This window comes from Lynx rufus, unplaced genomic scaffold (genome assembly GCF_022079265.1).
Source record: "Lynx rufus isolate CCGP_SWC_20201006 ecotype Redwood Valley unplaced genomic scaffold, mLynRuf1.p SCAF_1, whole genome shotgun sequence".
NCBI lineage: Eukaryota > Metazoa > Chordata > Mammalia > Carnivora > Felidae > Lynx > Lynx rufus.
In genome coordinates this window covers 116,467,415-116,494,556 of record NW_025814823.1, presented here as the reverse complement: position 1 = coordinate 116,494,556, position 27,142 = coordinate 116,467,415, and the positions used below count along the sequence as shown (strand labels likewise).

The 27,142-nt window shown below is 38.9% G+C and overlaps 1 protein-coding gene across 4 annotated transcripts in view; it reads right to left on the bottom strand.

Moving 5' to 3' along the window:
- ANKHD1 (ankyrin repeat and KH domain containing 1) overlaps nucleotides 1-22,511 on the bottom strand; it is a 134,280-nt gene extending 111,769 nt beyond the window's left edge. For 3 of the 4 annotated variants that reach the window (XM_047085698.1, XM_047085711.1, XM_047085705.1), the window contains exon 1: nucleotides 22,082-22,500. In XM_047085698.1, the coding sequence (XP_046941654.1) occupies nucleotides 22,082-22,372 (291 nt within the window). In that variant the 5' untranslated portion in view covers nucleotides 22,373-22,500. Of the gene's footprint in view, nucleotides 1-22,081 lie in introns of all 4 variants that reach the window. The other variant, XM_047085719.1, reaches the window with a different exon arrangement.
- Between the last annotated feature and the right edge of the window lie 4,631 nt (nucleotides 22,512-27,142).

Sequence of the window (27,142 nt, the reverse complement as noted above, 5' to 3'; positions counted from 1 at the left end):
CATGGGTTTTTATCTTATATACAGCTAAAGGATCACAGAAATGTCTCTACTGCCCAGTGACAGTTACATAGCTCATCTCTATCCAGCAACTACACTGAGCAACAAAGCATGAAACTTCCACTTATAATGGTACTGTTTTTGCCAATGACAATAAAGTTTATTTCAAGCCTTTTTAAAATTAATTTTTAATGATTATTTGTTTTTGAGAGAGAGAGAGAGGCAGAATGCAAGTGGAGGAAGGGCAGAGAGAGAGGGAGACAGAATCTGAAGCAGTCTCCAGGGTCTGAGCTGTCCGCCCAGAGCCTGACACAGGGCTCGAACTGACAAACAGTGAAATCATGAACAGAGCCAAAGTCGGATGTTCAACCAACCGAGCTACCCAGGCACCCATAAAGTTTATTTCACGTCTTAACGATTGCAAACTTTTTTTTTCTATCTTTGATTAGGTACAAAAATAAACGGTTGAAGTAAAAAGATGAGAGGAATTCTGGTTCACAAAAACTGTTGTTTTTTTATAAGTAATCTTTTATAAATGCTAAAGGCAAAAATACTTTAAGTCTTCCTTCCCAAAAGTTTTTTCTCTCCCTCCCTTCTTTTTAAAAAACGTAACTATAGTCTCTTCAACTAGAATTTATGCAAAGGAGGGCAAGAAGGAAAACAGAAACAAGCATTTTCTCCTATTTTTTACCTCATTTGACATTTCAGAAATGAACAACCGGACAGCAACAGTTAACAGGAAAATTAACCACAGACTCAACTATTATATTATCACCTGAAAAAAATGATGTCAGTTACATCACCAAAATCTAGTTAGAAAAACCATTAACCCAGCTATGCTTTGGCCAAAACTCAATTCCACAAAAAATAAATAGGGGCACCTCAGTGGCTCGGTCAGCTAAGTGTCCAACTTCAGCTCAGGTCGTGATCTTGCGGTCTGTGAATTCAAGCCCCCTACCTTGGGCTCTGTGCTGACAGCTCAGAGCCTGGAGCCTGCTTCAGATTCTGTGTCTCCCTCTCTCTCTATCCCTCCCCTGCTCACACTCTGTCTCTCTCTCTCTTGCTCTCCCTCTCTCAAAAATAAATAAACATAAAAAAATAATAAATAAGATTTAAAAAGTTAACAAGTTTAAGTAAGCAGTATTATAATTAAAACTTTTATGATATTAGTGTTTTAAAAAAGACTTACAAAAGCAAAATAATAAAACCTCACCTATATATTCGTCAAGAACCAACTGCTACTTTCTCTAAGGTATATTTCTGGAAAGAGCAACTGCTAGTTAAGAGGTAAAAAGTTAGTGAAAAAAGAAACATTCGATCATAAAAAATGCACATATATATGTTTGTTTATACATTCTCCAGTCACGTGGTTATATCAAATAAAGACTATCAAGCTCTCAAATATAAGTTGAAAACACATTGTTTTGCATAGAACACCTGTTAATGTAACAATAAATTATGAAGCTTTTCTCTTAAACATGTTAAATAAATTTGTATTTTGAGTTAGAGACTAAAATATTAGTAGCCACAAATTTTGTTCCTGCTAACTTTAAGAGTAATCATCACTCCCATGAATTCCAACTGGAGCTATGAGAAAGCTCAAGGGAAGGCGAAATTTTTTATACTCCTTTTCCTCACAAACTTTCAAAAATAGAGCTCCCTTAAGAGGTTCAGATTTGATCATTTAAAATGTAAAGCTAAGGGACACCTGGGTAGCTCCGTCGGTTAAGTGTCCAGCTTTGGCTCAGGTCATGATCTCACAGTTGGTGGGTTCAAGCCCCGCATTGGGCTGCACACTGGCAGTGTGGAGCCTACTTGGGATCCTTGCTCTCTCCTTTTTCTCTACCCCTCCACTGCTTGCGCTTTCTCCCTCAAAACAAACAAATAAATAAATAAATTTTTTAAATAAATAAATAAATAAATAAATAAATAAATAAATAAATAAAATGGAAAGCTAAATAAAACATTTTAAACATTTGAAAATTTTTTAAAAATCTATTTGCTATTTCTCTTCACTTTTGTACAATTTATATTTGGATAGACCAATATGTCTTACTTTTCCCCACTCAAAGTAAGCCCTCTACTTTAAGCCAGAATCAGCATTTACACCAATTTTAGAATGTAGGTGGCTTACTATTGATTTCTACTTGGAAGGGCAAAAAAGGATGGATCAGTGTTCCAAGAGATAATTACTGAAGGACATAGCAATTTCTTTTTGCAAAAAACACAGTATTCAAAAGTTTCAACCACAAATATGCCCCAAGATGTATTCAAAGGGAGAAAGTAATACAGTTGCAATTTAGGACCAAATAATGATAAATGTAGGAATGAGTTTTGCTGATACTGTAAGGCCCAATAAAATCAGCAAAAACATCTTGGAATACTGGAACAAAAAAGGCTGTATTCTTTAACATATATGCTTTTCAAGTTTCTTTCTACAAGGAAAACTGTATTGCCAAATTCAGACCCACATCTTTTTCTCAAAAAAAGGCAATGGTAGGGCACTTAGGTGACTCAGTCAGTTAAGTGCCCACTCTTGGTTTCAGCTCAGGTCATGATCTCATGGTTCATGAGCTCAAGCCCCGCATCGGACTCCGCAATGACTATGGAGCCTGCTTAGGATTCTCTGTCTCCCTCTCTCTCTGCCCCTCCCCTACTTGCTCTCTATTTTTCTCTCTCAAAATAAATAAATAAACATTAAAAAAAAAAAGGCAACAGTATCTTCGGATTTCTGAAGTTGATTAGTTTCACACAGCACAAGAGAGAACCATTGTGCTTTTCCTAATTCTAAGTTAAAGCTGGAGAAAATTAACTTCACTTTGTTCAGTTACAAAAACTTAACTTCTAAACTACACTTTTAATATAGAATCTACTTTTTTTTTTAAGTTTCTAATGAAAGATGGCAGAAAGGAAGGTCTTAAAAATAATAGCTACTTAAGGGGGCTGGCAGGCTCAGCTGATAGAGCATGTGACTCTTAACCTCAGGGTAGTGAGTTCAAGCCCCACATTGGGCATGGAGTCTACTTTAAAATTAATAATAATAATAATAATAATAATAATAATAAATCTGCTATTTAAAAAAAATAGGGGCGCCTGGATGCCTTAATCAGTTAAGCATCTGACTCTTGATTTTGGCTCAGGTCATGATCTCATGGTTGTGAGACTGAGCCCAACATCAGCTTAGCACTGGGCATGGAGCTTGCTCTCTCTCTGCCCCTCCCCTGCTTGCATGCACCTCTCACTCATTCTCTCAAAAAAATAAAACAAAAGCTCCCATGAATCAAGTGCTTTTAAAAAAATAGGCTACCATTAATAAAATGCCTCATATCTATCAGCATTTTCCATATGTTATTCCATTCAATCATCTTACCTACTCGATGAAGTAGACTAACTGATCGTCATTTTAAGGAACTGAAACTCAGAAAAATTAAGGGACTAGCCCAAGATCACATAACCATACAGGTATCTGAAGCCACGTATTTTGGACCCCAAAACTCATACCCTTTTTTACTACACCAAACTGTATTAAGCGAATCTTCTAAACAATGGAGTATAATGGGGTGCCTGGGTGGCTTAGTTGGTTGAGCCTTTGACTTCAGCTCAGGTCATGATCTCATGGTTGGTGGGTTCGAGCCCTGCAACAGGCTTTGTGTTGACAGAGAGGAGCCTGCTTTGGATTCTCTGTCTCCCTTTCTCTCTCTACCCCTCTCTTGCTCATTCTCTCTTGAAAATAAATAAACATTTAAAAAATTATAATAAACAAACAATGGAGTATAACTAAAACAAATACTAACCAGTTAAGTAAATAAAAAAAAAACAAAAAACTACAAGTATGGTAATACCTCAATTTAGCAATAACAGTAATGTCAGGAAAAAACTTGTCTAAATAAAATAAATGTAATCAAGATTATCAAACCCACTAACACTTCTCTGCCAGAGTCTTAAGACAAATTATGCTTTCATTTAGTAATTTGTGACACCCAAAACTGCATTATTTCTAATGCATACATACAACACGTATACAACAAAATGTTGTGCCACAACAGGTTTTTTAAAAAGAAGACTGCTCACAAAGTCATTAGAAAAGTCACAAGGAATGAAGTATATGGCAGTTAAAGCCAAGAAAATCTTACTGTTGAAAGGAAAAACTTCCTGTTTTCCCCACAGTTAGACGAAGTCCTGGCTTCTACTCATTATCCCAATAGAAAATAAGCATTCAACGCTTGAAAGAAATAATTGATTTTAATAAATTAAAAGGAGCCTCAAACACCCATAAACCTCCAATTAATACTAGTAAGGGGAAGAAAGAATAATGACTAAGAGTAAGGACTCTTAGAATACCACTTCATCTCTCATAGTGTGATCTTAGCAAACTTGTTCTCCTTCTCTTAAACTCATTTTCCTCAACTATAAAATAAGGAGAGCAGTAACTACATCACAGGGTTATTGATGAGTAAGCAAGATACTGTATCTAAAATTTCACAACAGGGCTTAACACATGGTAATTGCTCAACAAATATTAGTTGCTATTATTCTTATTAATATTACCACTACTACTATCATTAAGGTCAGTTTCCTTCCTATACTCATACTCTCTACTCCACAAAAATAATATAGAATCCATTATATTCATCTTAGGCTAACAAGTAACCTGAGCATATTAAGCACTACAGACACATTCATTCAACATTTATCAGGCATCTACTATGTGCCAAACATTCTACTGTATACTGGCAGCACAAAAACAAATAAGACAAAAACAAATAAGACATGATTCTTGCTCATTAAGACAATCAAGTAAATGCAATAAAGTATTATGTATGCTGTAACAGTTATATACGGACAACATGGGAACACAGAAGAAGGAATGGTCAATTCCACCTAGGGTAGTAATGAAGGAAAGGAGTTAGAGATGACAACTCTGGAACAAGAAGGTATCCAACAGGATGGGGAAGAGGGACATCAATGACAGCAGCATCAGTGTATAGCAGTAGTTACAAACATGGGCTTTAAGTTCCAAGATAGTTGAATCCAAATCCTGGCTCCATCATCAACTAGATATATGACTTTTGTGTATGTTACACCATGTCTCTAAGCTTCAGTTTCCTCATCTGTAAACTGTAAATATCTATAAATATTGCTATCTTCAAATGGTACTGGTTAAGTTTATTTGATAATATATAGGTTAAGTACTTAACCCAGTGGACAATAAGCACTCAGCATATACTAGCTATTATTATAATTCTAGAAGCCAAAGCAGTAGAAGCAAATTAAAGCAAGGCCTATAATAGCTTGATATGTTCAGAGAACTACAACAACTTGGTATGGATAGAATACAAAAAGCAAATAAAGTAGGGCACAAAAAGGATAGAGTTGGGGTGGGCTTAGTTGGTAAAGCATCCAACTCTTGACTTCGGCTCTGGTCATGATCCCAGAGCCCTGAGATCAAGCCCCATGTTCAGCTCCACACTGGGCCTGGAGCCTGCTTAAGATTTTCTCTCTTTCCCACTACCACTCGTGCTTGCTCTCTTTCTCTTTCACTCTAAAAAAAAAAGGACAGAGTTGAAAAACTAGACAGAAGCCAAATCCTAAATAACACTGTATGCCACATCAAAGAATTTGATTTATCCTTTCTCTAAGAAATGAGAAGGCTTTTTGTCAAGAGTCACATGACTGAACTGCCATTACAGAATTTACTCTGATAGCAGGGTAGAGGAAGAATTAGAGAGGTATACTCTTGGAGGTAGACAGAGTCAGGGATTACTGAAATAACTGCCAGTGAAAGATGATGTTTTTATTTATGGCAGAGCATTAAGGATTCAGAAATAGGGACAAATAAACAAGATGTTAGGAAAGAACCTACAGGACTCAGTGTCTGCTTAAATGTGTATAATGAGAAGAAAGAGCAGATGTGAGCTCTGAGGTCTGACTACAGTAACTAACTTTAGGGCAATGTAATTTACAAAGGGGCAGGGGGAGACAGGGGTGGAGGGGGAAATGATGGGTTCAGAATTAAAATTGGTGACCCTGAGATGTTTATGGAGCATACATATAGTAGGCAGTTAGAAGGCATCTTGGCAGACTGCTAAAAGAAGTAAGAGATAGATGCCACATGGATAACTAAGAGAAGAAAGTTTCTGAGAAAACAACCTGAAAATGCCAAATGCTCTGAAGCAGGACATGCTTAGAGAGTTTATAGAACATAATGAAGCAGTTGTGGTTTTGCTTAAATATGAGCACAAAATAATCTTATGCTGATGGACTTTGTATCCTTTCATTTTTAATCATTGCCCCTTTAAACTTGCCACTTGAAACTCATCAAACTCCTGAAATAAGACATCCAAACATCAACCTTCATAATGATCATCCAACTTACACAGGATAGTGTCCCATACATTTGTGTTTAAGATCCTGGACTGTCACAAAACCATGAAAATATTAAAAGAGTTAATGTAATTAAAGTACACAATGCCTTGACACACTTAAATATAATTTGTTAATATGTGAAAGGATTTTGCAAGGTCAAATATAATTTGAATAAATAATTTACCTTGTTTTAATAAGTTCCCTGAAATGTTCATGCTTGTGAAAATGCTGATGTTGTTAAGGGCAGAGACCAAAGTTTTTCATCTTTGTAATTCCAAACCCCAGCACAAAGCTTATCAAATAGTAGCCTCTATATAAATTATTGTTAAATGAACAACTCTACTCTACAATACTAACCAGAATTAAACAGACTGCCAAGGACTCTAACTTCTAAAAGACATAATTTTATTATGCATGATGTGAGTTCAAGAAGAGGTCCTACCCTAAACTAAACTCTGACTTTCTTTTCTAGAGAATGAGTCAACGATTGTTACAGATTAGCAACAAGGGAATAATACACAATGGTGCACTTGGGTGGCTCAGTCAGTTATGTATCCAACTCATCATCTCAGCTCAGGTCTTGATCTCAGGGTACTGAGTTCAAGCCCCATGGTGAGCTCCATGCTAGGTGCGAAACATACTTACAAAAAGGGCAGGGGGCAGGGGAGATAATACACAACACAAAGTACCTTTAAAACTCTACCATCACATTATTCTAAATAATAGGAGGATAAGAGGTCAAATCCATGCACCTGAGTTAACTATAGCCTTAAATAATGCCCTCTTCAAACTAAAAGAAAATAAACTTTTCTTTATCAAATCCTTAGTAAAACAGGTACTAAAATATAGTACAAACTCTCCCTGTTCATAGAGTTAAAATAACTAATAATTTAATATAATTGCAGCCATTTGAGCAGTGACATCTAAGATTTGTTTTTGCAATTTAATCACATAGGTGATAACTCTGGCTTAGGTGTCAAGCAAATTGTATGTTACTTAAATATTGGAATCACACCTCTTAAGTAGTTGTTAGAAGATACCAGATGCAAAAACTGTAATTACTATGGTTTATATTTTATTCCACTTATTCATTTATCTCTATTATCCTGAAAAAAGAAATTTGTCCATATTTTTCACACAGACTATAGTCTATTTCAGGTGCATTCACATTACAACTACCGAAACCAACCACCTCCTCCCACTTCAGTTTTCTTCCTCTCAAACATATATCCATGGTTTGTCCAGAAGAGGACACATGAAAAAAATCAAACACTAATATTATGACAACTTGCTCTTGTCATAGCCTAGCAAACACAGGTTTAAATCACATGAGTTGTTCCTCCAGTTTGAAAAAAAGTATGTATAAAAGGGGTAGAAATTTCAAGAGCTAGAATATTATTTATGGAAGAAGTGGGGAGCTTTTGTGTGTGACCACAAATTCTATAGCATATTAAATACTCCCTATTAAACTCTTCTGAGTACCAGATCAAGAGAACGAGACCATATCCGGTAACTCAGAATAGCAAAAGCAATCTTGAAAAAGAACAAAGTTGGAGGACTTACACTTTCCAATTTCAAAGCTTACTGCAAAAAGCTACAATATGCAACCAGCATAAGACATCCACAAATGGAATTTAACAGAAACAAACCCTCACATCCACAGTCAACTGATTTTTGACAAGGGTGTCAAGACAATTCAATGAAGAAAAAAACAGTCTTTTCAACAAATGGTGCTGGGACAAATTGGTTATGCACATTCAAATAAATGAGGTTGGGGCACCTGGGTGGCTCATCAGCTAAGCATCCTTCAGGTCATGATCTCACAGTTTGTATAGGTTCAAGCCCCACATCTGGCTCTGTACTGACAATGTGGAGCCTACTTCGGATTCCCTTTCTCCCTCTCTTTCTGCCCCTCCCCCTCCCTCCCTCCCTCTCTCAAAATAACCCTCTCTCTCCCTCTCTCTCTCTCAAAAATAAGTAAGTAAACATTAAAAAAAAAAAAAAAAGAATGAGGCTGGGCCTCTACCTCAGGCCTTATATAAAAGTTAATTCAAAATGGATCAAAGACCTAAATGTAAGAGCTAGAACTATAAAACTCTTAGAAGGAAGCAGCAGACATAAATCTTCATGACCTTGGATTACACAATAGTTTCTTAGCCATGACACCAAAGGCACATGCAACAAAAGAAAAAAAATAGATAAATATAAAAATTGAGCTTCTCCAAAACTTAAAATTGTTAAGTACACAAACAAGTGAAATGACAACCTATAGAATGAGAGAAAACATTTGCAAATCATGTACCTGATATGGGACTAGTACCCAGAATATATAAAAAACACTTACAATTCAACAATATGGCAAATAACCCAAACAAGAAATGGGGAAAAGATAGGCATTTTTCCAAAGATACACAAATAAGCACATGAAAAGATACTCAACTTCACTAGTTACTGAGGAAATGCAAATCAAAACCACAATGAGATACCACTCCACACCCACTAGGATGGCTTTTTTTTTTTTTTTTTTAAAGGGAGGGGGAAAACCCCTGGGTGGCTCAGTGGATTGGACTTCCCTGCTCTTGATTTTGGCTCAGGTCATAATCTCAAGGTTGATGGGACCGGGCTGTGTGTTGGGCTCTGTGCTGACAGCTCAGGAGCCTGCTTGAGATTTTCTCTCTGCCCCTCCCCTGCTCTCTCCCTCTCTCAAAATGAATAAATAAAAAACAAACAAAAAAAGTGACCAAGGTTGTAGAGAAGTTGAACCCTCATGGGAATGTAAAACGGTGCAGCAGCATAAAAAGCAGCTTGGCAGTTCTTCAGAAAGTTAAACACAGAGTTATATGACCTAGCAATTCTACTCCTTAGGCATACACCCAAGAGAACTGAAAAGAAATGTTCATGCAAAACTTGTACAAAAATCTACACAGCATCATTATTTATAGTGGCCAAAATGTAGAAATAATTGATGAACAAAAATGTAGAAATAATTGATGAACAAAATGTGGTATATCCACAAGATGGAATATTTTTCCAATGAAATACTGATACATCATACAACATGTATAAATCTTGGCAACAATATCTTAGGTGAAAGAAGCGAGGAACAACTGTACCATTCCATTTATATGAAATACCCACACTGTCTCTGGCAAATCCAGACACAAAATCATATTAGTGATTATCAAGGAAAGCGGGGTGGGAGTAGGAAGATGGACACAAAAATGACTGCTAATGGAGACGTTTGGGGGGGTGATGGAAATTCTTTCAAATAGATAATGATCATAGTTGTACAACTTTGTGAATATATTAAAAACCACTGCATTGTACATAAAGAGTGATCCTATGATATTGGATTATATTTCAATTTTTAAAACTTTAGGAATTAGAATTTGAAAAGTACCTCAGAAACTTATTATTCCTTATTTTGATAAATGCACTGTGGTTAGGTAAGAGAATATGTAGGGAATGTACACTGAAGAATTTAAGGGTAAAGAAGCATGATGCGTGCAACCTATTTTCAAATGATTCAGAAAATAAATTATTTGCTTATTTGTTTACATAGAGAGAGAGAATAGGACAATATGGACACAACTGGTGAGTCTGGGTAAAGAATATATGGGAGGAGTTCTCCGTACTATTGTTGCAACTTCCTAGTAAATTTGAAATTATATCAAAATAAAAAGTAACAAAGATAACGTATCCAATATAATTGGATTATTTCCCCTTTTGGGATTGCTCTTTAATAATGATATTTTGTTTCACATATGTTGCTGAATTTAGTGACTGTACAATTTTTAAAAGGCAAAAATAAAAATGTACAGATGTAGCAGAAGAAAAATAAACAGAAAAAAATTAATTAGAAACTGATAAGAGCTGAAAGCCCTTCCAAAGTGTACCTCTCGAAGTATCAACTGATGTGGCCAAACCTTTATTTTCTGACTCAGATATCATAAAAAGCACATGTGAAATTTTTTTCAATTCCACATCATTAAAGAAAATACTACAGGTTCATTTATCTAGCTTTAATACCATATTGAGATAAGTGTTACAAAACTGAACTCATCTCTAATGATATAAAGGATAAAATGTATTCTTCCTAGCATTTAATCAATATATGAAGCATTGTGATCAATCACAAATTAGTCAATATGAGGACAAATCAAGGAAAAAAAAGGATTATACTACAGAAACATCTACTCAGAACATTACCATGTTAACTGGGTTCAAGGCTTTAGGGAAGCCATCACTTAGTGCTCACACAGTCTCTCCCTATTATACATGATTTTTATTATTTTGTCAAACTCAAACCTTTTGATTTGCTATATCTAATCTGATAAAAAAAATTACATAAGATTTGCATCAAAACTTGTTCTCACTCAAGGGTCCCTGGGTGGCTCAGTCAGTTAGGCCTCCGATTTCGGCTCAGGTCATGATCTTGCAGTTTGGGAGGCAGAGCCCCAAGTCAGGCTCTGTGTTGACAGCTCAGAGCCTGGAGCCGGCTTCGGATTCTGTGTGTGTGTCTCTCTCTCTGCCCCTCCCTTGCTTGTGTTCTTTCTCTCTCCATCTCAAAAATAATTAAATGTTAAAAAATTAAAACAAACAAACAAAAAAACCTAAAACTTGTTCCCACTCAAAAAGTGATCTACAGACTCAAAGCAATCCCTATCAAAAGCCCAAGGGCAATTTTTGCAGAAATACAAAGGCTCATCCTAAAATTCTTGTGGAATCTCAAGGGACCCTGAATAGCCAGAACAATCTTGAAAAAGCACAAATTTGGAGGACCAACATTGCTTGATTTCAAAACTTACTACAAAAGTTACAATAATCAAAAGAGTGGGATACTGGCATAAAACAGACCAATGTAATAGGACAGGCCAGAAATAAACCCTCCAATATATGGCCAATTGATTTTCAACAGGATGCCAAGACCATTCAATGGGGGAGACGTCTTTTAAATAATGGTGCTGAAAAAAATGGATACCTACATGCAAAAAAGAATGGAGTAGGGCCCTGACCTTACATTGTAAACAAAAATTAATTCAAGATAGATCTAAGACCTAAATGTAAGAGATAAAACTATAAAATTCTTATAGGAAAACATTGGAGAAAATCTTCATGACACCGGATTTGGCAACAACTTCATGGATATGACACCAAACACACAAACAAAAGAAAAAAATAAGTAAATTGGACTTCATCAAAATTCAAAATGTTTAGGCACAAAAGGACACTACCAGCAGAGTAAAAAGGCAACTCATGGGATGGAAAAAAGTAGGTGCAAATTAGATAAATGATAAAGGATTAATACACAAAGAACATCTACAATTAAACAATGAAAAAACAACCCAATTAAATATGGGGAAAAGATTTGAAAAGACACTTCTCCAAAGATATACAAATGGCCAAAGGCGCATAAAGATGCTTAACATCAGGAATCATTAGAGAAATGCAAATTAAAACCACAATGAGATACCACTTCACACCCATTAGGATGGCCATTATCAAAAACAAAATAGAAAGTATGGGCTAGAATGTGTGAAAAGTGGAACCCTTGTGCAATTCTGATGGGAATGTGAAATGGTATAGCTGTTTTGGAAAACAGTATGGTGATTCCTCAAAAAATTAAAAATAGAATTACTAAATGATCCTGCAATCCCACTACCAGGTATATACCCAGAAGAAGTGAAAGCAGGGACTTGAACAGGTATTTGTAAACCATGTTCACAGCAGCATATTCTTCTTTTTTATTTTTTAAAAAATGTTTAATGTTTGTTTATATTTGAGAGAGAGAAACAGCATGAGTGGGGAAGGGGCAGAGAGAGACGGAGACACAGATTCCGAAGCAGGCTCCAGGCTCTGAGCTGTCAGCAGAGCCCAACCTGGGGCTCAAACTCACAAACCGTGAGATCATGGCCTGAGCCAAAGTCAGACACTTAAACTGACTGAGCCACCCAGGCACCCCTCTTTTTTTTTTTTTTCAAGTTTATTTATTGAGAGAAAGAGAGCAAGTGTGTGTGCACACACATGTGCAAAGTTGGGAGAGGGGCAGAGAGAGAGGGAGAGAGAGAATCCTAAGCAGGCTCCATGCTGTCAGTGCAGAGCCCGATGTGAGGTTTGGTCCTATGAACTGTGGGATCATGACCTGATCCGAGATCAGGAGTCAGATGCTTAGCCAACTGAGCCATTCAGGCACCCCTCACAGCAGCATATTCTTAACAGCCAAAAGGTAAAAGCAATCCAAGTGTCCATCAACAGATGAATGGATAAAAAAAGGTGGTATATATATACAATGGTATGGTTTTCAGCCTTTAAATGGAATGAAATTCTGACGTGTGCTACAACATGAATGAAACTTGAACGCACAATGCTCAGTGAAATAAGCCAGTCACAAAAGTAGAAATACTGTGGGGTGCCTGAGTGACATGGTCAGCTGAGCAACTGACTCTTGGTTTCAGCTCAGGTCATGATCCTAGGGTCGTGGGATTGAGCCCCACATTGGGCTCCCCACTGAGCATGGGGCCTGCTTAAGATTTTCTCTCTCTCTCTCTCTCTCTCTCTCTCTCTCTCCCCCCTCCCCTCTGTCCCTCTCCCCAGCATGCATTAAAAAAAAAAAAAAAAGTAGAAATACTGTATGATTCCACTTACTTCACGTACCTAGGGTAGTTAAATTTATACAGAAAGTAGAACTGTGGTTGGTAGGGGCTGAGGAAGGGCAGATGGGGATGAATACAGAATCTCAGTTTGGGAAGATGAAAACATTCTGGAGATGGCTGCTGTTGATGGTTTCACAACATGAATGTACTTAATGCCACTAAAATGTACACTTTAAAATGGCTAAAATGGTAAATTTTGTGTTAGGTACATTCTAACACAACTAAAAAAAAAAAAAAAAACAAAAAAATGGTTAAAATGGTAAATGTTGTCTATTTATATTCTACCACACACAAAACAAAAACAAAAAAAAAGTGTTCTCGATCTAACTGTCCTCATACAAACAGTTAAATCAAATTTACCTTGACAACTTAATAAACTGCTCTCCTGTACAATTCTTTGGCTCTTAGAGCTAATCCCTGGGGGGTATACTTGCCTTTGTCTTTTCAAAACTGCACACCATTGCAGGTGAATCAAATAGCCAGGACACGCTGGGTATCTACTTTAAACAAAACAAAATAAAAGAATACAAAACAAAAACACTCTACTACCGCAAATATCCACTAAGGGAAAAATTTTTAGGAGAACAGAAATATATGGGGCGCCTGGGTGGCGCAGTCGGTTAAGCGTCCGACTTCAGCCAGGTCACGATCTCGCGCTCCGCGAGTTCGAGCCCCGCGTCGGGCTCTGGGCTGATGGCTCAGAGCCTGGAGCCTGCTTCCGATTCTGTGTTTCCCTCTCTCTCTGCCCCTCCCCCGTTCATGCTCTGTCTCTCTCTGTCCCAAAAATAAATAAACGTTGAAAAAAAAAATTTTAAAAAAAGAAATATACGTAAAGGATTAAGATCAGGGATGCCTGGGTGGCTCAGTCAGTTAAGCATCCAACAGCGACTTAAGTCATGACCTCGCTGTGAGTTTGAGCCCCGCATCAGGCTCTCTGCTGTTAGCACAGAGCCTGCTTCAGATCCTCTGTCTCACTCTCTCTCTGCCTCTCCCCTGCTCGCACTCTCTCTTTCTCAAAAATAAAATAAACATTAAAAAAAAAAAAGGATAAAGATGAAATGTGTTCTTTGACAAACAGTTGCTAAATTTCAGTCTAGCAAATAAAATACAGCCATATATATATATATATACATATCCATATATATATATATATATGTGGATATGTATATATATATATATATATATATATATATATATATATATATAACTTTACTTTCTTTCTGGTTTAGGTAAAGTTGGCCAGAAGAAAGGTAAACCAGTCAATCATCATAAGACAAATGATCTTCATTCACAGGAACTACACACTGTCATTAACTACCAACAGAATAGCATACCGGTTTTAATTTCTACAAATTAATTAGAGTGTAACAATATACAAAACCAATGTTTCCCAAACTGACAAAGGTGCAAAGTTGGGTATATGCCTTTCCATATCAGTAGTTTTAATATTTATTTAATTATTTTAAGATGAATAATGACAAGGCCTGAACTTTTCAAATAAATTCAATTACAAAACTACCTTAGAATAGTGCTCCTCCTATACTCAAGTGGTGTACTTTTTAAATTTTTTTTTTTAAATATTTATTTTTGAGAGAGAGAGAGCATGAGCAGAGGAGGGACAGAGAGAGACAGGGAGACACACAGAATATGAAACAGGCTCCAGGCTCTGAGCTGTCAGCACAGCTGACAGGGCTCAAAATCAGGAACAGCAAGATCATGACCTAGGCCGAAGTCAGACACTTAACCAACTGAGCCACCCAGGCACCACAGTGGTGTACTTTTAATAGCCTTTTTTAATATAATGATCTATACGGCAGTCACCAATTTCATTAAATAATATAAAACTTTTCCAACAAGGCCAACTATGGTTTATGTGCTAGTTTGAGATAGGCATGTCTTAAGCAACTAATTAAATTCACTGGTACAATCCATTAGAAAAGAAAGAGCAGGACAAGTAAGATAACTAGAACGGGAGTCATATAACCTATTTCAACTATGAATTAGCTGTGTGATCCTGGACAAGTCACTAACTCAACTGTTTCCAGACTTGTGAGGCTTTACCCAGAGTCCCAACACGAAGTTTCTAATGTGATAGTTGGTCAAATATGGATATTTTAAAAATTCATTTTGTAACAGTAAGAAGTGCATTTTCTCAAAATATAAAAAAAGTAGGAAAAAGTACCTTTACGAGAAACTCACTACGCTATCCTTACTTTTCTCATTTCACTTTAGATAAACAATAACTTCTATAGGGACTAAGTAAGCATTTATTGGAGAAAGAGCATGTTGTAACCCAAAACTGCCTATTTCTTAATCTGAAGAAGCAAAACAATAGCATGAGTTCTAGATTTAAATCTTAGCTGGGGCGCATGGGTAGCTCAGTTGGTTAAGCATCCAACTATGGCTCAGGTCATGAACTCACAGTCCGTGAGTTCAAGCCCCGTGTCAGGCTCTGTGCTGACAGCTCAGAGCCTGGAGCCTGCTTCGGATTCTGTGTCTCCCTCCCTCTCTGCCCCTCCCCTGCTCATGCTTTGTCTCTCTCTGTCTCAAAAATAAATAAAAACATTAAAAAAATAAATCCTAGCTTTACCATTTACTAGCTATGAAACATTTTAACCATTTTTTTGTTTGTTTGTTTTATGGATTCATCATTTCTCTGAGCCTACATTTATTCATCTCTAAAAATGCAGATACCTACCTCAAAGGGGTGTTGAAATGATTACATAAAATAACGAAAGTATCTAGTATGGTACTGGCATATAATATGCATTCAATAAATGGTAGCAGTTACCTAAAAATGAGATGAGGCAGGATTATCACCAAGATTCTATGACTTTACAGACAAGCAACAAGAGAGAAAAACTGAAAACAATAAGGTTCAAAAAAATAGATATACTGAAATTGTTAATTTATAATTGGTAAAAAAAAAAAAAAAAAGAATTTCTTATACCTTTGGTTCTCTAGGAAGGTAAATTAGGCAAAAAGCAAAAACAAAAACAAAAAATGGTAGACTTCTCATTTTTTTCTTTTACTTGCCAACTCAAGACTAATACTTTTTAAAAAACTGCTTTGCTTTCTTTAAAGCAAAATATTTTATTTATCTTATCTATCACTAAATCAGAAGACCAGAAGTGATTTTCAGAGGTCATCTAGTACATTATCAGATCACTACCAGACAGACTCAAAAAGGAATGTGCTTAAACTCATTTCCAACGCTTCATTCTTAAAATATTTTATCACTCTGATTAGATTAAAAAGTCTAGGGGCACCTGGGTAGTTCAGTCGGTTAAGTAACTTTGGTTCAGGCCCTGATCTCACAGTTCATGAGTTCGAGCCCCATGTCAGGCTCTGTGCTGACAGCTCAGAGCCTGGAGCCTGTTTTGGATTCTGTCTCTGCCCCTCCCCTGCTGTGCTCTCTTTCTGTCTCTCAAAAAATGAAGGTTAAAAAAAAATTTTAAGTCTAAATTGCTTCTCAAATTTACCACTTACAAATCTCACATGAAGAGTATGTTATCTTTTGTATCACAATAGGGAAAATAAAAATACATGTTTGTATTTCCATAAAGAAATTCTGAAAGGAAAAAAAAAAGACATTCAAAGTGTAGAGGGCAGGATACTTGGGAGCAGGAGTTAGATCAAGACTTTTCACTGTATTTTCCTTTATGTCACCGTGACTCATAAACTGTATGCATGTAATCACCCAATGTAATGTACTAAATAACAACCAAAAGAAAACCCCTACATCCTTCACACTTCACAATAAGGTTTTGCTCTGCCCAAATCCAATCAACTCTGGTTTGGCCCACCATTCATATAATCATATTTATCAACACATCATTTTTTTTTTTTTTATTAAATTTTTTTTTTCAACGTTTATTTATTTTTGGGACAGAGAGAGACAGAGCATGAACGGGGGAGGGGCAGAGAGAGAGGGAGACACAGAATCGGAAACAGGCTCCAGGCTCCAAGCCATCAGCCCAAAGCCTGACGCGGGGCTCGAACTCACGGACCGCGAGATCGTGACCTGGCTGAAGTCGGACGCTTAACCGACTGCGCCACCCAGGCGCCCCCAACACATCATTTTGTATGTAAAGCCTTAAGGCTTTATAGAATGAAACTTGTGCAAGGTTGATACTCATGCAATGTAACAAATTGTTACAGTGATAACATATAACTTTGCCTTATGTAAACATTTCCTATGTCTCCGAAATTTGCTCACTAGAATACAAAGTTCTATTTCCTAGGGGCACCTGGGTGGCTCAGCTGGGTGAGCATCTGACTTCTGCTCAGGTCATGATCTCACAGTTTGTGAATTCGAGCCCCACATTGGGCTCTGTGCTGACAGCTCAGAGCCTGAAGCCTGCTTCAGATTCTGTGTCTCCCTCTCTCTCTGTCCCTCCCCCACTTAAGATCTGTCTCCCTCTCTCTCAAAATAAATAAACATTAAAAATATTTTTAAGTTATATTTCATATGTTATCACTAATATTAATAATTTATGGAATAAAGCCCCTCCTACCTTGAATAAAGTCCCCATAAAGATTTTTTAGAAATTAATTTTTAAGAATAAATTTTTAAACAATAATATAGTATTTTAAGTGAAATTTCCCCCAAATGATAAATTTACTACAGAAAATTGACAGCATTAAACCTTTCACTACTTTTCAATTTCTCTCTTGTCCAGATTATGAGCATAAGCCTTGAGATGCTATTAAAAGTACTGACTCACCTTGTTTACCTAAAGTTTGAATACAGAGTATTCATGACAAAATTGCCATCCCTGTCAATAAGAGTGGCCCCTAGACCAGTGGTTCTCAACCAGGGGTGATTTTGTCCCCAGGAGACATTTAGCAATGTCTGCAGACATTTATGGCTGTCACAACTGGATGGGTTCTACTGGCATCTAGTGGGTAAAGGTATGTTGTTAATACCCAGGATGGCCCCCCACAATAAGAATTATCTGGACTAAAATATCAATAGGTTACTGTTGAGAAATCTTGCTCTAGATTATAAATGATAAGAAACTCCAAAGGAAATGACACATCTCTTCTCCAACTAGAGAAAATCAAAATGGAAATTCCGTATGCCTATACTTTTGCCTCTAAAAATAATTTTCAGGAAAAAAATTCCCTACAAAGCTTTTGCTATAAATTGCTGTATACAGTTTTAGTGTGCTTTTGCATAACTGTAAATATGGCACCTGCCTCAAGATAAGAAAAAAGCCTCAATATGATATCAAGCTATGCTTTCTAACTGGATATTTGTTTCTACAGTGTGTATATATGAAGAAACACACACACATACATAGGCTTATATAGGCTTAGAAAATTTCTGAAAGAAAAATTTTAATACTGGTTGTCACTGAAAAATGAAATTTGAAGGGTCAGTGGGGATGAGAATGACTTTTACTTTGCATGTTATATCTTCTACCTATACTGCTGAATTTTTCACCAGGAGACTATATGATTTTTATAACTTAACAATATATACAGTATATGCACACATCCTTATGAGAGAAAATTAAAAGTCATAAATCTTACAAGAGTCTTTTCTTTAGGAATTTTCTTCTTTTTACTTAAAAAAAATCAAAACACTATAGAGGCTCCTGGGTGGCTCAATCAGTTAAGCATCTGACTCTTAATTTCAGTTCAGGTCATGATCTCACAGTTTATGGGTCCGAGCCCTGAGTTGGCCTCTGCGCTGACAATTTGGAGCCTACTTGGGATTCTCTCTCCCTCTCTCTCTGCCCCTCCCCTGCTTGTACTCTTTCTCTCAAAATACATAAATATTAAATTTTTTTTTTTCCAACCTGACCTCTGTTCTGAACAATGGGTACATTTAATAGCATCCAACGCAAGTTCCAATTTCTATTCAAGGCCTTGGACAGCTAAGGAACATGCTTGCTATGCCTGAAGAAATACAAAACAGGTATTTACCAATGTTTAAATTTTTTAAAAATTTTATTTATTTATTTTGAAAGAGAGAGCAAGCAGGGTAGGAACAGAGAGAGATAGAGAGACAAGAGAGAGAGAGAATCCCAAGCAGGCTCCACATTGCCAGCACAGAGCCCTATGTGGGGCTCAAACTCACGAACTTTGAGATCATGACCTGAGCCGAAATCAAGAGTTGGATATTTAAGTGACTGAGCCACTCAGATGCCCCTAAAAATTTTTTTTCAACATTTATTCATTTTTGAGAGACAGAGAGAGATGGAGAATTGATGGGGGGTGTGTACTGGGCAGAGAGAGAGGGAGACAAAGAATCTGAAGCAGGCTCCAGCCTCTGAACTGTCAGCACAGTGCTGCACACAGGGCTCGAACTCACGAACCTGCGAGATCATGACCTGAGTCAAAGTCAGATGCTTAACCAATTGAGCTACCAGGCACTCCACGAATGTTTAAAACAAGAACCAAAGATCCCAAATGGTGGTATTCTGTAAGGTGGTACCATTCTAATAAAAATTTTACAAAAATACTCAAGCTCCTTCCGGAAACTAGGTTTTTTGACTTAGCCAGCAAGGAAAAACAGCCTGTTTTTTCAAATCTATTGGCTCTAATAATGAATTTAAAAAAAGGTCCTTGGAGTATCTATGCCTCTGTACACCAAATGTATAGAACTTCGACTTATTCTCAAGCAAATACACTAAGCCTCCACATTTCTTACTTATTTCTCACCAAGTCCTGCCCTATTGGGGGAACACGACAAAGTTTACTCTCAAACTGTAAAATAACTTTTCTCTGGATGTCTAGATTCTAAATACTTGGTTCTAAAACATCTAGGGAAGGTGAAAAAAAAAGATTTTAGGATTATTCATAAAATGCCAATTGGGTGAGTGTTTTTTGAAGAACATTATGGTCTCTTCATACCAGGAATTTAAAGGCAATAATATGGGAGAAGATATTTCATTTCACTCCCACAGAGATTGTAGTCTACCACACACACTGTACAGGAGAGACTAGATACTCCAGGAATTTCTTCTTTATATGGTATGGGAGAAAAAAGACATAGAAACAAAATTTCCTTTCCCCACAGGTTAAGAAAGATATACACACTGACCATCATCTTAGACCTTGGTAAAGTCTCTGGGTATCCTAGACACAAAATGAGACTCACCCATATACACTTAAATACCTAAATTTTTCTTAGGCACAGAACAGTTAAGTAACAGGAAAATAAGTTCTTCTACCATTAGCCTAAATGGGTAAAAGAATCATGAATATATAACTTCCATAATAAACATCAAAAAACCAAAGAGCTGTGGATTCTGCCCACAGCTTTAATCGCATGGTAGGGATACTCCAAATGAAATACAGTAAGGTAGAGACAGAAAGAGAGACTGAGTGTGTGTGTGTGTGTGTGTGTGTGTGTGTGTGTGTACAAGCCTTACAGAAATGGTTACTACAAAAGCTCATTTCCCAGATATATTTATGTAAAAAAATACTATTTATGTAAAAATATTATTTATGTGAATTAGTGATCTTTTATCTCACTTATGATGATTATGTGAAAATGGTCCAGAAAATCAAGGACATCACATTTAGACCAAAGCAAACCTTTTCAGTCTAACAAGTTAAACAAACAAACAAACAAACAAACAAACCCTCTAATGTTTAGAGTCTAAAGAAATCCCACTTATTTCCTAGGTAAAAAGTACATGTGTTTTAGGTTCCTAGTCATCAATTTCCATTGAAAGGATAAAAGAAAGCCTTCCATAAGTACAAGAGTGGAGGTGCTCCAGAGACTCTCCCCATAATTGTGTACTCAAATAAAATTCTGTCCCACTTTGGCTTAGAAGTTACTTATAGTGAAATTCAAAGATATGGACATTCAAGGGATTAGCTCCCTTACATCCCACACGCCTTTTTCCAAAGCAAAATGTTGGAATGAAAATGTACTAAGGTTTTAAATCTAAATGAACCCCTGTTCAGGCATGGTAAGACAATGGTAGAATGGTAAGACAATGCACTAACTGTATTCAGCAACTCACAAATAGTTTCTTATTCCTCTCAAATACAACAGCCAGGATAGTTGTACACAGAGAAATCTCTGTACTTTAACACCAAGATCAGAGGTTAAAATAATTGGTCATAGGGGAATGAACCAGGCACCTTAGAACCAAAACAGAATACTCTTGAGCACTTAGAACAATAGCCATAAAGGAACAGTACCATATCCAAGTCATGGTCAAGAGAAAAAAGTACATACATAAAATACCTCCTTTTTCCCTAAAGCCCAAAAGATAATGATGCCTTGCATCCCATGTTGCTCAGACCTAAAAACACACAGTTAAGAGTTAAAGAGTTAAAAGAAATGAAGGATCTAATCATTAATCTCTGCAAAAGGTGTCCAGGGTTTCACCTTCCCCAAGCCTAAAAACCTACAGACTTCATCTACCCAACTATTCCGAAGCTCAAAGATGCACTGGAATTTCCTTTTCCTGCATAACTTCACAAAAGGTCCCAGGTGAAAGGCTCACGTGCTTTTTCAGAGTAAAAGCAGAGAGCTTCTTCATACTAACCAGTTTCAAAGTAAAAAAGGAAATTAAGAAGTCTTCTTACATACACAGGTAAGGCACAAGGCAAATAAATGTCAGACAACTCAACTTTGGGCACGGGCATATAGTGGAAATGGTCTTGCAGCTAGCAAACTCGGTTTCTCGGTCTGTCTCTCCCTCTGTCTCGCTCTCGCTCTCTCTCTCGCTCTCTCTCTCTCTCTCTCTCTCTCTCTCAGTACCAAGGGCAGGGACTCAGGCAAGACCCCGCCCCCCCATCTCCAAAGCGGGGTGGGCGGGAGGTAGCCAGAGGAGTCCTTGTTCCCGCGCGAAGCTTGGAGACCAAAGGACTCCCCATTGTGGGTCTACGGATGGTGACGGGAACCGGTCCGGCTCGAGCCGCCGGCTGAAGAGTAAGCTGAGGGCGCACTAGGCCCGCATCGCTGCCACTGCCGCCATGGAGCCGATCGCTGTCAAAGAACGCCGGGGGAGCGAGAAGGTGGCCCCGACCCTATGCTGGCCCAAAGAGAATTCATGCCTCACACTGTATGGGAGACGGGGGTCCTGGAAGCGTACCTCGGACACCTCGTCCTCGTCGCTGCCAGAGGCACCACCTCCACCCCCGGTCCTCAGCACCGCCGCCGCCAACTTGAAATCCAGCGCCGCGTCCCCTCCGGCCGCACCGCTGCCGCCGCCACCGACTCCAGGCGCGGGCCCGGCCTCCCCAAAGAGTCTCACGGTGCGAATCCCCAGCCCGACCCCTCCCGGCGGAGGCGGCTCCGAGGCCCCGGCTGGGGCGGATCGCGGAGCCACCGAGTCCAGGTCCTCCTCAAAGGAGGTGCCGCCGCCTCCGCCATCGGTCAGCATGGTTCGCACGCGGAGCCGGAGACGCTGCCGAGTCACCCGCAGCCACCGCCGCCGCCGATCCCGGGAACGAGAGGAACAGCAGGAGGAAGAAGCTTCTCCTTCCCCCCGTCCCAGCAGCGCCACTAACTTCTCACTGCCTAACCTGCTGCCTCCCGCCCCTCACACTCGCCACTGGCTGCAGTTCCCCAGCGGCTGCAGATCATTGGACAAGGTGACCCGTCGCTCAGGCTCTTCGTCACGCGCCGCTTGCTGGCTCGCGGCCCCCAAGCTGCGTTGACCCGCGCAGGCCTAGGCGGTTGCGAACACCCGCCTCCTAGTCCCCACGCGCCGACTTCCGGTCTTTTTCTACATCTATTGGTCAACCTCTGTAACCATCGCGTCACGACCTTAAAGTGGATTAGTTGGCCTTGTGGTCAGTCATAGTGACCCCTGACAAGGGGAGGCTTCATTGGCGCCATAAAGTGTCGATCACTTTGTCACAGGACGTCGCGTGGTACAATTGGCAGGCAATAGTACCATTCATCCCGCCCCCGTCTGAGGTGACGGGAAAGGGTTGGGGAATTTCCACTTCTGATTAAAATGACGGCTGAGGTGACGACCCGCCAGAATTAGTGAGATTTGGAGTAGAATTCACCCTGAGCTTGGTGAGGCTTATACGTTAAGGATGCAAGAGGCACAGAGGTTACCAAGCTCCCACCTGTCGCTCTCCGCCAGACGCCGAGACTGCGGCCGGAGAGTTGCTGCACGGGGATTGGAGGAATGAAGCAATCAGTCTCGTCTAGTCCCCACCTTCCTCGCAGTCTCTGGTTGGAGGAGCGGAGCGTCAGTCACTAGAGCGGTCGCCACCTCTGGGACAGGTGAGATTGTGTAACCTATCTGCCGCCTGCTCTTTGGGAGGGGGTAGGGGGCTGGGACAGGCGAGGGGGCAGGGCGGTTCCTGCTTGGCGCCTCCAGCCTTTCCGAGTGGAGGAGCCCAGCGCCTGGAGCTGAGGGCACCGGGGGGGCTGCTTGGGATGGCCGCCCCGGGGCGACTCGGCCCGCCCGCGTGCCGGGACGTGGCTGGGCGCGGCGGTTCTGCAACCTACCGGCGGGATGGCCCCGCGGGGCCGCGTTCTCTTGCTGGAGGAAGGCGGCGAGCCTGAGGGCTGGACAGCGCCATGCCTCAGTACTGGGAACTGTCCCACGAAGGACGGTGGGAAGGCCGCTAACACCTCGGGGGAATCAGACCATAGGGCTGAAAGCGGTGGTTAAGAGTGTATGCTCTGGAGCAGTTTCCAGTACTGGTGCCGCCACTTATTTGCTGTGTGACCTACGAGCGTTTGGTGTTTAATCTGTGTGCCTTTCAGTTCGTTCGTTCATCTGTGAAATGGGGCTAATATGAGTACGTCCCTCATCGCATTGTTGTTATGAATACATTAGCTAGCTAACAGAAAGCGCTTAGCAAAGTGCTAAACTTAAAGCCCCATTTTAGTTACTCTTCCTTGAGGAGTCTTCCACCTGCCCCTGGGTCCCGGCAACTAAACTAATTCTTGTCAGTTCTTGGTGATGCAAAACAAGCTAACTAAGGCGGGGGCTGGGTGGGGGTGGCAGAGGTATCCCCCCACCCCCACCCCACCCTAAGGATCTGTCTCTACTTCTGTTATCTCTATCCGTCTATCTCCTTTGTCAGTGAAGAAGGGTTTTAAAATACTCAAGCTTCAAGTAATCCTATGATCAAAGATCACCAGAAGAAATGCATTTGGTGAAGTTTGTAAGGCAAATGCCCCTTGACCCAGAGAAAGTCTATATGACTTAGGTTGGCTCAAAGCAAAAGATCTGGCACGTCTCCTCTCTTACAGCTCTAACAAAGGGCTGTGTGTATCTTGATTGCGCAATTTTTAATATTTCACCTCCCTTGAAATTGGAATCTAATAATTCTATAAAGAATATAACAATTTTAGGGGCGCCTGGGTGGCGCAGTCGGTTAAGCGTCCGACTTCAGTCAGGTCACGATCTCGCGGTCTGGGAGTTCGAGCCCCGCGTCGGGCTCTGGGCTGACGGCTCGGAGCCTGGAGCCTGTTTCCGATTCTGTGTCTCCCTCTCTCTCTGCCCCTCCCCCGTTCACGCTCTGTCTCTCTCTGTCCCAAAAATAAATAAACGTTGAAAAAAAATTTTTTTTAAAGAATATAACAATTTTAAAAAAATGGATTCTGCCAAACATTTATTTAAAGAACATTTTGAAGTTTATGAACATTTCATTGGCTTGGTAATTGCTAATTTTGGCATTTCACATGCAAAAGGTGGGGGGGAGTGTTTTCTATAAGCAGAATATATTAGGTGAATGATCTTTCTAGACAATAAGTTGTAGGAAATGGAAAGAACTCTTGTAGCTTTTCTACAAAACTATTTTGATATAAATGCCATGTGTCCTGTCTTTAGTTAGAATTTGTGGAACTTAATTAATTAACCTGTTTCCTTGGTGCTGTTTAAATTTTCAAGGTATGTGTGACTAGGTCACAACACAAACTAATAGCACCAACGAAAGAAACCCAGCTCTGCCCAACCCACTTCAAAGCTGGATTATCCAGAATTGGTATGGATACATCCTTAGGCAAAAACAGGTATTGACTGGTACAACATTACAAAGGAACTGCTTGTCATTCCTACCATTAATACAAAAATAATTTCTGATGCAACTCCCTGAACTCATTAAATTCTTTGAAGAAATGTAATGAAACTCAAGAACAGAGAGAAAGGAAATCTATGCATTTTCCCCAATATATTTGAGAGAGAAACATACAATCTCTACTCACTGCCTAACAATCAACCCTGTATATAGCCAGGAAAATATGAGTAAGCAATAATCTTTGTTTCACCTGGATCTTTACCTGAGACACTTGTTGTCAGGAGTTTGACAACAATTGAGTAGTCAGTTTAGGGTTTAGGAATACCAATCTCCTGGATTTTGGTGACTGCTATTATCGAGACTGTGTTAATTATGGATTTAATATTACTATATATACAGCATCGTCTGGTGTTTCAAAAGTGAAAAATAATTGAGAAATCATCACTATATCAAGTAATACACTAGGTGAATATATCAAATCACACTCAAAGTATGCAATGTAAAATATCAGTAAGTTTAATATGAATTGTGGATAACTTTGGTTTTGATATATTGTTTCTTAAGATGATATTTACTACTAAACGAAAAAATACACTGATTTTTCAAGTGATAAATAAACAGCAAAATTCCTCTTTAAACCATATATATTTGGGGACGCCTGGATGCCTCAGTCAGTTGAGCATCTGACTTCGGCTCAGGTGATGATCTTGCAGGCCATGAGTTCAAGCCCTGTGTCAGGCTCTGTGCTGATAGCTCAGAGCCTGGAGCCTGCTTCAGATTCTGTGTCTCCCTCTCTCTCTGCCCCTCCCCCACTCACACTCCTCTCTGTCTCTCAAAAATGAATAAATGTTTTTTAAAAATTTTAAGTATACATATTTGTTAGAAATGAGCATTAGAATAAAATGTTTTCCTCCAAAAAGCCAGTGGGAGTATTTATTAGATTGTATCTGTAGTGTGTTTCAAAGCATTCTTATCAACTTTTGACCATCTTTTAGACAGATGAGGAAAAGGCAAAAGGAGAAACTGTATATCCCAAGGATTTTTAAAACATCTGAGGTAATAAAAGTCTTCATTTCTTGTAAGAAATACGAGATTGAGAAATGAAATTATAGATACAGGGACTTAAGGTACTTTAGCTATAGTTCTTTCACATGCAACTTGCATTCTCTCAAGACATTTATTTAATTTCTGTATGTCAGTGCATCTCAGTTCAGTCCATCTATAGAAGGAAAGAAGTAAACCAACAAATTTGTTGTACTTGGATGTTATGTCACTTAACCTTTATAATAAATTTATCAAGATTTCACCTATTTTATAGATAAGGAAGTTGAAACTCCAAAAATGTTAAGTAACTTACCCAAGCTTATAAGACCAATATATGGAAAGGCTAGGGTTTGAATTTATTTCTGCCTGATCTCAAAACCCATGCTCTTCCCACTATATCACATTGATCCCTTGGTACCCTCAAAGGCAGAGGAACTTCATCAATGTGATAAACTGATGTAATAATCCAACCATTATATCTGTCTTATAGACATGCTAATTAGCACCTTAAGTGGATTTATCCCTGACTGCCACCAAATTTAGTATCTTTCTCTTTTTAAATGGAAACATTTCATTTAAAACACCTGTTTTTTCCAACTACATTGTTAATTTCTGAGACCATATAATTTTACATTAAGAAATCTGAATAGTTAATATATTCACATGGTTCAAATCTCAAAAAGAATTTTAAAAATACAATGAAAGGAGTCATTTTGCTTTGCCCATTAAACACCAAGATCCTCTCTCATAAGCAAACCATTTTATTAGCTTTTAAATATGCTTCCAGAAATACAAATCAAAACCACACTCAGATATCACCTCACGCCAGTCAGAGTGGCCAAAATGAACAAATCAGGAGACTATAGATGCTGGAGAGGATATGGAGAAATGGGAACCCTCTTGTACTGTCGGTGGGAATGCAAACTGGTGCAGCCACTCTGGAAAACAGTGTAGAGGTTCCTCAAAAAATTAAAAATAGACCTACCCTATGACCCAGCAGTAGCACTGCTAGGAATTTACCCAAGGGATACAGGAATACTGATGCATAGGGGCACTTGCACCCCAATGTTTATAGCAGCACTCTCAACAATAGCCAAATTGTGGAAAGAGCCTAAATGTCC